A 14,416-nucleotide genomic window follows, 5' to 3' on the forward strand; every position below is an offset into this window, starting at 1 on the left:
GGTAAGAATGTACCCAGATCCTTGACATAACGTGGCCTCGACAATGCTCCCCACAAACACACTACTCGGACTCCCTCCAATCACTATCTGGCAGTGTAGTGGTAGCAAGATTATACAGTAGCTGATCCGGGAAGCCTCCTAGAGAATTACCAATAGATTCGGTCTGGTGTACTAACTAGCAGCCGGCATGCAAACATCGTTTTAGAGCTGTACCCTCAAAATGTAAGGAATATTGGATCTCGCCACGATGTTCATCATAACCTCAAAAGTCATCAATCATACTGCATGATGGAAGAGATAGGGAAGGGTTGCCTGGAACTTAGCTGTAGAGACTAAACATGGATACCACCACTTCAAGCCACCAATAAGCAAAGTGTATTGCACCGGTTGATGAGAGTCATCTACCACCTAGTACTGCCTGGTAATATACAGGTGCGGCGTTCCTAAATGTGGTGTGGGCGCCACACCCCGACCCCTGCTTACGTTGTTTCACACCTAGGTGGTCACCCACCATGTACTTGTGCATGGAGGTTATACCCAAGGAGGTCATCCCACCATCATGAAGGTGCAAGTGGAGGATTTGGCTGTCACACACCGTCCAGACTTCGCCGAAATTGGGTCCACTTGACTTGAGTGTCACCCGAATATCAGGTGGAACATGTGTTGAATAAAATGAAGAATCAGAAAGCCCCAGGGAAGATAAAGTTACTGTAGCTTTGTTAAAATTGGAAGGAAGAGACATGACACAAAAACTGGCAAGACTTCACAAAATGCATTAGAAAAGGTGTAATGCCTAAGGAATGGAATAATGCAATCATAGTTTTGCTTGCATAAGAAAGGAGATAAATCATAAATTGGAAATTATAGACCAATTAGCTTCTTATCCCACATCTACAAGTTATTCACAAGAGTCGTTACTAACAGATTAGAAAGAATACTTGATGAGAATCAATCGAAAGAGAAAGCTGGCTTTAGGACAGGATTCTCAACTATGGATCACCTTCAAGTAATATCACACCTAATGGAGAAAGCAAATGAATATAAAACACCATTATGCCTGGTATTTGTGGATTATGAAAAGGCATTTGACTCCATACAGCATAAGGCAATGTTTCGGGCACTGGAAAGACAAGGCATAGATACCCCATTTATTATGATTTTGAAGAAAATATATGAGAACGCTACCTCCTTTATTAGACTAGACAAAGACAGTGGCATATTTAAAATTGAGAAAGGAGTTCAACAAGGAGACACAATATCTCCGAAGTTGTTTACTGCTGCCCTTGAGGAAGCTTTCAGAAGATTAGACTGGTCGCAGAAAGGAGTCAATGTGAATGGAGAGTACCTAAACCATTTACGATTTACAGATGACATTGTGGTCATAAGCCACGATCCCAAAGAATTAGAGGAAAATCTTATTCAGTTATGCACTGTTAGTAAGGATTTTGGACTAAAGATGAATGTGGCTAAAACAAAAGTATTGATGAACAAGTACGCCACAGAAAGGGACATAATGATTGAAGGAGCAGTAATTGAAAAGGTGGAGTCATATAGTTATCTGGAACATATCGTGGAATGTTATGAGAAAGGAAATCCCTGCTAATTATTTGGACATTTCCATCAACCTGGATGCCAGTGTTAAGGAGGAGAAACTTAGAATCTGGAATGAACTAATAGAGATTTGGAGGAATCGGTGGATTTCGTCGGAGGTGGGAGTAATAACTAGGAATATTATTCCTGCTGCAGACTTTGCTACTTCTAAAACAGTTTCGTCATGGTTTTGTCCTTCAATGTTCACCAACTATGTGCTGACAGGACATGGGTCCTTTCGAGACAAATTATGTTCATGGGGTCTGGAGCCAGATCCGTGGTGTTCTTGTGGTGAGGCGGAAACTTGGCTGCATACACTGTTTCATTGCCCATTTTATAATGTTGAGAGGCGTCGTCTTTTCGAACTGATTCCCGATCTAGCTGAAAACAACGTGCAGGAGTTTGTGAACGGAATGTCTAATTTTCAGGCATTGCAGGTTTTTGCTGCTGCAGTGTTCTCTAAGAGATCAATTATAAGGAACCTATCAGAAAATGAACTGGCAGTGTATGTTGGGAGTTTTGTTTGATTGCATCTGGGCCTGGGAGCCTCAGACCTGGAAGCTTTATGTCAATAGTATTGCACTTTCTCTTTTGGGTGTAGAAACAGGTTAATATTTCTAAGTGTTATTGTTAAGTTAATGTCATTCTAAGTGTATATATTTGCTATTTACATGTAAATATTTGTATAATGTTGCTTTTGTCTCAACAAGTATACATTGTTCTTAGTTGGAAATTTTTTTTTTTTTTTTTTCGCTGGCCTCCAAGTTTGGGCAGCCTCGGGGGCAGGATTGTTGGCACCTACCAGTATAGCACTACTTCCGGTAGGTGCGGGATTTGTGCATTACAGCACACTCCGAGAATGGTTGATCCAAGTGTTGGTTAATCCCTGGTGGCGAAATGGCCTGAAATAACACTCTTTTTCAGGCCTGTTTTGCAGACGTTCTGAGATTTTACAGGAGTAAAAGGTGGAGATGGGCTTATGTCTAGGAGCCACCCTTCTTATCAGGACACACACAATCAAATGTACAGAAAGACTACAGTATATATAAGAGTATGTATATAAAATCTGTATATAAATATTGTATATAAATTGATTAATGTATATTAGAGAATGTATATACAGTTGTGTGTTAATAAAAAAAAAAAGAAAAAAAAGTTATCTGGAACAAATTATTAGCTGTAATAATGATAAAAGGGTGGAAGTCAAGAGAAGAATAAATTTTTGATGGATGGCATTCAGGAAATATAGTCACATACTGAGAAGCAATATCCCACTTTGTCTGAAACGTAAAATAATGAACCAATGTATACACTCCACCGTGTACAGAAGTGAAACTTGAGCACTCACCAAAAGAATGGAAGAGAAGCTGAAAACTACACAGCAAACAATGGAATGAATTATATTGGGAATCAGACTATTAGATAAGAAGAGAAACACATGGATTAGGCAACAAACTCAAGTAAAGGACATTCTTATCAAAACTAAAGAACTAAAATGGTCTTGGGCAGGAAACATAGCTCGAAGACATGATCACAGATGGACTAAGAAAATAACAGAATGGTACCCAAGAGGAGCTAGAAGAAAACCTGGAAGACAACGGCGGAGATGGATAGATGAAATTCATGAGTTTGTGGGTAGTAAATGGATGGCCATTGCACAAAACAGAAGAACTGGAAAGTTGCTGGAGAAGCCTTCATCCTGCGGTGGATTGAAAATGGCTGATGATGATGATGGCTTGCATAACATTAGGGTGCTAGGTGAGGCTGCTAGTGCTGAAGATTTTTTATAAGAGACTGGTAGATATATTTATCCTCAGGGGCTCAACGTCTGGTGAGTATGGGCTTGGCACACCCAGGGTCCTGAGCTGGATATCATCATTCTTGTCTTTCTTGGCGATTTCCTTCTACTTTTGACTCTCTCTATCTCTATCTCTCTCTCTCTCTCTCTCAAAACCCAAGAGCACTTAAGAATTATGTTAAAGGAAGATTCTTGTCATCTGCAAATTCTATCCAAAGGTCTGGATAACTAAAACCCTTTTTGCTGGGCAGTTCTGACTTCTTTTTGCCTCCTGCCTGGAGTTCTTTTGCATTCAGATCTGAATAAGAATGTCCAATGACATTTTGCTAGCTAGCAATCAAAGAATGAAATACAGTAGAGCGTCAGTTATCCTTATTATATTTTTTTTATTAACGGTAAAAAAGTAAGCACTGGTTATAGTGATCACGTTTGCAAATTGAATTTTGATTATAATAAGTGAAAGATCAAGTTTACTACCCATTTATAACAGATTGTACAAACAAAAAGCCCAATAAACCAAAAACTGTGAATTGTTTTTATTGTTTTATGGTTGTGACCTGTAGAATTCTATGTGACATTCAAAAATATCACAGATACTACTGGGTTTTCTCGGATTTCAGATTAGTTTAGCTCCAAATTCGGTAAGAATAATATTGGCCTGAAACTGTGCGATTTATTATTTTTGTCAATTTTTTTACAGTAAAATGTGAACGAAAATAAAACACGTACTTTTAACATTGCAACAAAAAACGGAAATTATTAATAGACTTAGAAAAGGTGAAAATTCGGCAAATTTCTCCAAAGTGTTTAATGTAAGGACTTCAACAATTTACGACATCAAGAAAAATTCCAATGCTATTACAGAATTTGTGTCTGTTATGGATAGTGAAGGAGGATCTAGCAGGAAAAAGACTATGTCGAAACCTGAAAATGATGCTTTAGAGAGTGCATTCGCTTTATTTTTTTGTTTTCTTCAGAAGCAAAGTTTAGGTGAACCAGTGTCTGGCCCAATGTTGTGTGAAAAAGCATTGGATTTTAATTGAAAATTAAGAGGTAATGAAGATTTTAAGGCAAGCACAGGTTGGATGAAATATTTTAAACTGAGACACAGTATTCATGAACTAGACATTCAAGGCAAGAAACTTTCTGAAGACGAATCGGCAGTGGAGTCCTGTAAAAGTAAGTTTGCTTCAGTTAGGCAAATTACCAGAAAGAAAATGTTTATAATGTTGATGAGATGGGCTTATTATGGAAAGCATTACCGAGAAAAACCCTAGCCACTAAAAGAAATGCCTACACCAAGTTTTAAGATGAGAAAAGAGCGAGTTACAATTGCTATGTGTGCAAATGTCACTGGGACACACAGATTGTCCGTGCTCGTTATCAGTAAGTCAAAAAAACCAAGAGCATTTAAAAATCTTTCTTTTTCCTGTTTTGTATAAAAATCATAAAAATGCCTGGACGGATGTTTCTGTTTTCCGAGATTAGTTTATAATTTTTTTTTATTTAATTGTAAGGTAAGATTAAATTTATTTAATCTTCTTTAATTAAATTTATTTAATCTTACCAGAAAGATTATCTTGAGAATTTTCTGGTTTGATTATCTGGAAAATTCGGCTATCCAGAAGAGGTGTGATATCAATTATTCCGGATAACTGACACTCTACTGTACAATCCTTTTGGAATTCACAAGTGTTGATGTTTTCTGAAGAACTGATGTTTGTGGGATCCCTGCCTTTATTTAAGTTAATTTATTACAGAAGGGCCACTCTTCCTTTTGTATGTGGGAAGGGGGGATACATGCATCTCTGGCATGGAGTCATATGTGTGCACTGGCTGTTTTTTTTTTTTTTTTTTTATTATTTATTTTAATTTCATTTGTTAGGATATCTTCATGTTCAGATAGCAAAAGCACAGAAATTTCTTTTTCTAATATTTACTGTGTGGCACAGTATATCATAGAATAAATAAATAAGTACAGTACAAACTCTCAAATCTTGGCAACCTTGAGATTGCCAGACCATCACCAGATTTCAGGATAAAATCTTTGACATATTTGATATATCTATCATATCATAACATAATACACTGCGCTGCCACTTTATTAGGTACACCCCTGCTGTGCACACAAATGGTTTGTCCCACAATGTTGCAAGTCACATGACCACAGTTGTGGATATAAATGTAGCAGAACAACCTTTTTAGTATCAGTTAAGCATACAAACCGTAGCAAGAATGGGGGAAAGGAGTGATCTAACGGACTTCGAACGTGGCATGGTAGTAAGTGCAAGATATGCTGGACAAAGCACCTAAAAAACGGCAGTTCTCCTGAACTTTTCACCCACCAGTTTCAAGGGTGCATCGAGAATGATGCAACGAACTGTGTGAAACACTTGTGTCTGCATGGTACTCCATTCCTGCACAACATTTTCAGCATCTTGTTCAATCCATGCCTAGACGAATTCAAGCTGTTTTGAAAGCTAAAGGACGCTCAACATGCTACTAGGTAGGTGTACCTAATAAAGTGACTGCACAGTGTATATTAGTATACTTTACTTGTTTTTACTATGATATAATGCTGTATTGCATACAGAAAATATAGAATATAAAGTGCAGTGTATGCATTAGATAAAGGGTGTTCAGATCATTTTGCATTTCTAATACTAATCAAGCTATTAAAAAAGGGGGGGGGGATGCAAAAAAATTTTGGCACAATTTTTTTTATTTTTATTATTATCTAATGAAAAAATTACTCCTGATTTATAAACTTTGGATTTACAAACTGCTTCTTAAAAACACATATCTGTAAATCAGGATTTGACTGTATTATGTCAATACAAATGTGCTTTTCTAGACTGATCTGCAGTCACAGGCTGAAAAATCCACAATAACTCAAAAGAAAACTCCTCATTCCACATTTAGCAAATTACAGCCCTAACTTCAGAGACATATAAGAAATCTTTCAGCCTCCGACATCCATAAACTCTGAATAACTGTTAACAGAATTTGAACCCAGAGGGAAAAAAATGCCTCAAAAACAGATAGAATTCAAGTATTAATTAGGAGTAACATTTTGAAAGCTCAATGTTTTGAATGTAAAATATGATACCTTAACATTTCATAATCTCCCTTTTTAGAATTTATAACCATTATTTCTTTAAAAATATCAACTGTTAATATATATATATATATTTTTTAATGAAAACTTAACACAAGAGGTATTAGAACCTATAGTACTTAGTATCGTGCTTAGGATGGAGGTTGAGAAGATGAAAAAAGATATTTATTGCCATTAGACTTGAACTTCTGTAGACTATAATTTTCAGGAAATACATATGAAGGAAGGTTGTTCCAGAAAACAGCAGTTGAATGAATAAACGAGGAAGATGAAAAGTTGACTCTGTGAGTTTAAAGTTGGACAGAAAATGGATGTTGGCTGGTGGCGGCACGTTTTCGGACTGTTTTCAAGGAGAGAGAAGAAGCCAATTATAGAAGCCAATTCAGAAGAACAATGCCCATGGAAGTATCTGCAGAAAAGGCATGCGGCAGAAACAATACATCTATGAGACAGAGAGTGGAGAGACTCTATTAGAGATGAATCATTAATTAACCTAACTGCCCTCTTCTGAATGGAATCTAGAAGCCTGAGAGAGGTTTTTGGGGGCACCGCCCCAGATGTGGGAACAATATTCCATGGTAGCACGTACTTGCGATTTGTACAGAGTGAACAGCTGTTTGAGAAAAAAAGTAACGCCGAGAGTGAAAGAGAAAATCAAGTTTTTTAGATGCAGAGGAAGCAATATTTGTAAGGTGCTTGTGCCAAGAGAGATTAGAAGTCAGGGTAATCCCCAAAAGAGATATATAATTTTGCCTAGAAATTGGAGTGCCACCAACGATAAGCACAGGAGCAGAAAAATCCTTTTTGCGAGATTTAAGACAAGACTGAATTTTAGGAGGATTGAAATCAACTAAGTTGTCTTTGCCCCACTGGAGAATTACGTGGAGATCAGCATTTAAGGAATTGGTATCAGATATTCGAGAAGTTGAAGCTGATTGAGCAGGGCAAGGTTTCTCAAAATGGAAAGTGGAATGCAATGTGCTATCATCAACAAAACTATGGATAGGATTTCCAGTCAATGGAAGAAGGTCATTAATATACAAGAGGAAAAGAGAGGGGGAAAGAACTGAACCTTGGGGGGACACCAGCATTAGTGAAAAAGATAGAAGACAGAGAGCCATCTAACATCACCCTCAGTGAGCGATCAGAGAGAAAACTGGATAACCAATTACAAAAAACAGTTGGCAAACCATAAGATGGAAGCTGTCCCCAGCAGCTTTCACTCTCCATCTTACGGCAGCGAGAGGATCAGAGTGGAAGCAGAGGGTGCTAAGAATCTCTGGGTACGACCAGGCTGCCATGCACAGAAACTGAACTTGGCCTGTTATAACGTACGATCACTCATTGGTGAAGACAGGATATTAGAGCTGGAAAAGGAATTAGAAAATGTGAATTGGAATATCATCGGTTTGGTTGAAACAAGAAGAAATGAATCACTTATAAGTTTATCAAGTGGAAATCTGCTGTACACCAATGGAAACAGTGAAAGGAGTGAAGGTGGAGTTGGGTTTCTGGTCCATAAATATTTTAAAAACAACATTTTGGAATTCAAAAGTACATCACCTAGGGTGTCAAGACTAATATTCAAGATTTCTAAGAGGTACAAGCTAAAGATTATAATGATTTATGCACCAACATCGAGCCATGATGATGAAGAGGTTGAAGAAATGTACACCGAAATTGAGAGTCTTCTAGATGAGCAGAAAACCCACTACACTATTATTATGGGGGACTTCAATGCTAAGGTTGGAAAAAGGCAAAACAGCGCAGAAAGAGGAACAATAGGATTTTGGAATTGGTGAAAGAAATAAAAGAGGTGAAAGACTTGTGGAATTTGCAGAATCTCAAGGACTGTCAGTAATGAACACTTTTTTCAAGAAAAGGGTGAACAGAAAGTGGACATGGAAGAGTCCAAATGGATTAACAACTAATGAAATCGACTTCATTCTCACTAACAGAAGATATATTGTGAATGATGTTACCATCCTGAATAAGGTAAATGTTGGAAGTGATCACAGAATGGTAAGATGTACACTTGATATAGATGTAGGAAAGGAAAGGAAAAAACTGACTCGAGTAAATAATACAAAGGTCTTTGAGATAACAGAAGAGGAGAAAAAGCAGTATGTACTGGAACTTAAGAACAAGTTTGAGCTTCTGCAGACTGCTCAGGACCAAGATATCAATGAGGAATATTACAACTTTCTGAAAGTGATAAAGCCCAAGAAACCTATAGGGAAAAAGAAATCCAAAGAAGAAAAAATTAGTCAAGAAACACTTGTCATGATGAACTGAAGACGACAAATGAAGAGCAAGAAAAACACTGATAGGGAGAAAATTGAGTATACTGAGTTATGCAAAGCCATTAGAAAGAGACTCAGAGAGGATATAAGAAGATTTAGCACAAGAAAAGTAGAAAAAGCATTAAGGGAAAAAAAGGATTTAAATCAGCAGTCATGAGAAGTAATACAGAAAGACAAATGATACTGAAACTGAAGAATAGCGATGGTGTACTTAGAAACAGCAGAGAAGGCATAATTGAAATAGCAGAAGACTACTATAGAGAATTATACAAGGAGCGAGGGAATGATACCAGCAGTGGGGAAGATGGATTGCAAAGTAGCAACACATACGACATACCCGATATGATTCCTGATGAGGTAGAACATGCATTGAAGAAAATGAAGAATCAGAAAGCCCCAGGGGAAGATGAAGTTACTGTAGAGTTGTTAAAATTGGGAGGAAGAGACATAACACAAAAACTGGCAAGGCTCTTCCCAAAGTGCATTAGAAAAAGTGTGACGCCTAAGCAGTGGAATAATGCAATCACAGTTTTGCTGCATAAGAAAGGGGATAAATCAGAAATTGGAAATTATAGACCAATTAGCTTGTTATCTCACATCTACAAGTTGTTCACAAGGGTCATTACTAACAAATTAGAAAGAATACTTGATGAGAATCAACCGAAAGAGCAAGCTGGCTTTAGGATAGGATAGGATTCTCAACTATGGATCACCTTCACGTAATATCACAGCTAATGGAGAAAGCAAATGAATATAAAACACCATTATGCTTGGCATTTGTGGATTATGAAAAGGCATTTGACTCCATACAGCATAAGGCAATGTTTCGGGCACTGGAAAGACAAGGCATAGATACCCCATATATTATGATTTTGAAGAAAATATATGAGAGTGCTACCTCCTTTATTAGACTAGACAAAGACAGTAGGAAATTTAAAATCGAGAAAGGAGTTCGACAAGGAGACACAATATCTCAGAAGCTGTTTACTGCTGCCCTTGAGGAAGCTTTCAGAAGATTAGACTGCTCGCAGAAAGGAGTCAATGTGAACGGAGAGTACCTAAACCAGTTATGATTTGCAGATGACTTTGTGATCATAAGCCAAGATCCCAAAGAATTAGAGGAAAATCTTAATCAGTTATGCACAGTTAGTAAGGATTTTGGACTAAAGATGAATATGGCTAAAACAAAAGTAATGATGAACAAGTATGCCACGGAAAGGGAAATAATGATTGAAGGAGCAGTAATTGAAAAGGTGGAGTCATATAGTTTATCTGGGACAAGTTATTAGCTGTAATAATGATAAATGGCTGGAAGTCAAGAGAAGAATAAATTTTGGATGGATAGCATTCAGGAAATATAGTCACATACTGAAGAGCAATATCCCAGTTTGTCTGAAACGTAAAATAATGAATCAATGTATACTCCCCACCATGACTTATGGAAGTGAAACCTGGGCACTCACCAAAAGAATGGAAGAGAAGCTGAGAACTACACAGCGAAGAGTGGAACGAATTATACTGGGAATTAGACTGTTAGATAAGAAGAGAAACACATGGATTAGGCAACAAACTCAAGTAAAGGACATTCTTATCAAAACTAAAGAACTAAAATGGTCTTGGGCAGGACACATAGCTCGAAGACATGATGACAGGTGGACTAGGAAAATAACAGAATGGTACCCAAGAGGAGCTAGAAGAAAACCTGGAAGACAAAGGCGGAGATGGATAGATGAAATTCATGAGTTTTTGGGTAGTAAATGGAGGGCCAGTGCTCAAAACAGAAGGAAGTGGAAAGTTGCTGGAGAGGCCTTCATCCTGCAGTGGATTGAAAATGGCTGATGATGATGATGAAGATGGAAGCTTGTTTAGGAGACCTTTATGACAATCACGATCGAAAAAGCCTTTGAGATGTAAAGAGCAACTGCTTGTGTTTTCACAAACTTTTCTATTAAATTTGTCCATAAATGAGTAACATAAGCCAGAATATCACCTGTGGATCGACACTGATGGAATCCATACTGGCGATCATTGATCAGATTGATTGATTGATTTTTGATTTTTTATTGGCGCATTAGCTTCTCAGGCTATAATGCGCCAAGACCATCATTGATCAGACGGAAGGTTTCTAGGTCGATTAAGAGTTGGCAGTTAACTGATTTCTCCATTACTTTAGAAAGGGAAGAAGTAATTGCAATGGGATGATAATTGGATGGGAGAGATTTGTCATCCTTTTGAGGAACTGGCTGGATATGAGCAAATTTCCAAGCAGAAAGAAAAACACCTTTGGAATAAAAAGTGAAAAAAGACAGCAAAGAACAAGAGTAAGTTCAGGAGCACAAGTTTTGAGAACAAGTGTTGAAACACCATCAGCACCTGGAGCTTTCTTAGCATCAAGATTCGTCAAAATCCTTCTGACATCCTTTTGACAGAAGACCACAGGAGGCATTGAATGGAGTGGGTTGGGAATGGTGGGAGGTGTTTTACCAGGATCATTAATACATGAGTTGGAAGAAAAATGGGAAGGTAACAGGTCAGCTTTATTCTTGGCTGAAGTGACAACAGAACCATCTGGCTTTGAAAGAGGTGGGAGCAGAGATGGGCAAAAATTGCAGCCAATAGCTTTCGCAAGAGACCAGAATGCCCAGCTACCATTAGGGCAAGAAGCAAGTTTTCTACTCAAAATGTTCAAAATCTAGTTTGGACTAATTAATAACTGCTTTACAAGGCAGTAAATGAACTGAAGTTTTGGAAACAAGCCAATTACGATATGCAACATTCTTCTCTTGAACAGCCTTAGCACATTTATTGGAAAACAAAGGTTAAATAAAGGATGAGATTTTAAAGTGGAGTGTGGAATAAAGGATTCCATTCCTACAAGAATAATTTCACTGACACGATCTGAGCAAACATTGACATAAAAAGTTTTAAACAGTAATCAGTAAACAGATTATACACTAGCTGATCCGGAAGCCTCCTAGAGAGTTACCAATAGATTTGGGCTGGTGTACTAACTAGCAGCTGGCCTGCTAACACCATTTTAGAGCTGTACTCTCGAAATGTAAGGAAGATTGGATCTCACCATGATGTTCATCATAACCTCAAAAGTCATCAGTCATACTGCATGATAGAAGGGATGGGCTGACCAGAACTGAAGGCCATAACAAATTTTTTATATATGAAGGCCATAACAAATTAAATTACTCTAAAATACAGTTTCAAGCATTATATACATTTAAATGTAATTGTAATAAATAATTCACTATAAATAAATAATAAATAAATAAATAAATAATGTAATAAATAATTATAACAAAAATAATTTAATAAATCAACAATTTATTTTAATGAAATATATAAATAATAATAATAAATTAATAAAGTTGAAATTTAAAAATCATTTTCTGAAATAGATCAAATTCTTACTCCTTTGTACAAGGATGATACTTTTCATGGATTAAATCATATCCACAATCTCCTTGCTCATCCCCTTTCAAATTGAAATCATAGCACTGCTTTTCACCATTATTTCCAAGTGGACCCCACAATACACGACACTGATCTGTTTGTGATCCACATTTACCATCATAACAGTGACCCTGTAAATCAAAAACAATGTTTTTTTTTATATTTGCAAATACAAGAGTGATTGAGAGAGGATGGTATTCTGATATTCTTGAACTTCAAATTAATAGTAAATTAATAAATCTGAAATACAATATTCAAATTGCTTTAAAAGCATCCTATCTACCCTCACCCTTTCTTCCCCCATAGTCCAAAATGTTACTCAGATCCATAATAATAATAATAATAAAAAATATTATTATAAATATATATACAGGATTGTTAAAATTAAAGTATCCCTATGTAGAGGGCTCTGGAGCAAGTTCTAAGCCTCGTACTGAAGAGAAATTTGGACAACAGGTAGGTACAATGAAGAATGCGTTTGCCATTTATTGGAAAAAAAAATTAGTTTCAAAATTTGTCACTATATGGCACTGTAGCAATACAAATCACTTGAACAGTGCTACAATTGTTCAATGTGTCCTCCCTTTTGGTCAACAACTGTTTCCATTTGAAGAACAGCTGACCGAGCTAGCCAGGTGGGTAAAGTGTCTAACGGCACCAGGGGTTCCCCCCATCTCCACATAGTCTACATTGTCATGTGTTACAGAACACTGTAAAGGCCAGAGATTTAAAAGTGTATGGGTATTGTTGGATGTAGTATCGTGTACCATTGTTCATCTGGCCATTTAGCCGCTGGACCCCTACTGAGGCCCAATGTTGCCCACAGTTAGCCCCATGGAGGCAAGCCAGGTACACCAGTATTTTTAAATAAGTACTCTGGCAGATCCTGCCACCTAATTTTCTGGGATTTCAGTGGCTAGGACCTTAAAAAAAAAAAAAAAAGGGAGGTGCGCTAGAGGTTGGGTCAGGCCAAAGGAGTTTTAAGTTGTACAGTGTGGAATTAAGAATTTTGGGTGTAGGGCTAGATAATTTTGACATGGGATAAATGCTAGTTGGAAAGCTAGAGGGGGGACTGAAGGCTGGGGGTGAGAGACAGAAATATAGGATCGATAGAGTAGATGACCCCAAAATCAGTGAGGCAGGCCCATGCCCTGCATTGTAAAGGCACGATTATTGTGCAGGTTGAAAGTCTTCACGGGGATTTCAGTACGCTGAAGCAAGTAGTGGTCTTGACACATGGCTGATTAGGCCGTTTCATTGTCTGGTTGGGTCTCATTCTGAGGTTGTGGTAGGGTTTTGTGCCTCGTGAAGAGGTCCTGAGCAAAGTTAGAAAAGGCTGTATAGGTATGGTGGTCTTCCAGGAGATGTTGCTCCTGGTTTCTCGGGATGAAATGAATTTGTGTAATGAGAGAAGATCTGAGGTCATCATATAGTAGGCAGTCATGCATCAAGTGGTCCCAGGTCATCTGGGCACCACAGGTGCAAAGGGAGCTGTCGGAAAGTCCAAGAAGGTTCAGTTTGCTGCGAAAGGCACCATGCCCTGTTAGGAGGTACGTGGTTAGAAGGCCTGGGGAGAACCAGGATGGTGATTTGGGGTATACTTTGCATATGTCCGGTATAAATTTGCAGGTGATGGCCCCTTTGGTGGATTCAGACCATCTAGCTTGCTAGGTCTGTTGTAAGTATGTTAGGAGGGCTGCTTTTTTCACTGGAATAGGTGTTAGCAGGGTCCGTGGTAAAATCAATAAAGGTAGTAGACTTTCCTCTGCTGAGCTGATACAGCATCCCCACATGGGCCACCTCAAGGTCTAGGGGCAGCACACCGGCGAGGACCTGTAGAGCATGCGTGCTGGAGGTGCAACATGCTCTGGTTATCGTAAGGAGAATTGGCCGTTGAATGATGTTCAGCTTTCTTCATCCTACCACAGTGGAGGCTTTGGTGAACCATATGTCAGAAACGTAGGTGATAGCCGGTATGAATATGGCTTTATAGAGTAATGCTAGAGTGCGTTTGTTTTTTGAGCCCCCAGTCTCGGCGGGTCACCCTGGCAACCAGTGTAGTGTAATTTCTTATTTTCCTCTATAGATAGTTGAGGTGTGGGAGAAATGTTAGTTTGATGTCGATGATAATGCCAAGGAGTT

General features: G+C 38.0%; 1 protein-coding gene across 1 annotated transcript in view; it reads right to left on the minus strand.

Moving 5' to 3' along the window:
- Positions 1-14,416, minus strand: part of LOC150078247 (disintegrin and metalloproteinase domain-containing protein adm-2-like) — a 232,142-nt gene that overhangs the window by 69,522 nt on the left and 148,204 nt on the right. The window contains exon 9 of the mRNA XM_090384510.1: positions 12,233-12,405. Within this exon, the coding sequence (XP_090240636.1) occupies positions 12,233-12,405 (173 nt within the window). The remainder of the gene's footprint in view (positions 1-12,232; positions 12,406-14,416) is intronic.

Source organism: Mastigoproctus giganteus, chromosome 11 (assembly GCF_048544385.1).
Source record: "Mastigoproctus giganteus isolate SK-2022 chromosome 11, ASM4854438v1, whole genome shotgun sequence".
NCBI lineage: Eukaryota > Metazoa > Arthropoda > Arachnida > Uropygi > Thelyphonidae > Mastigoproctus > Mastigoproctus giganteus.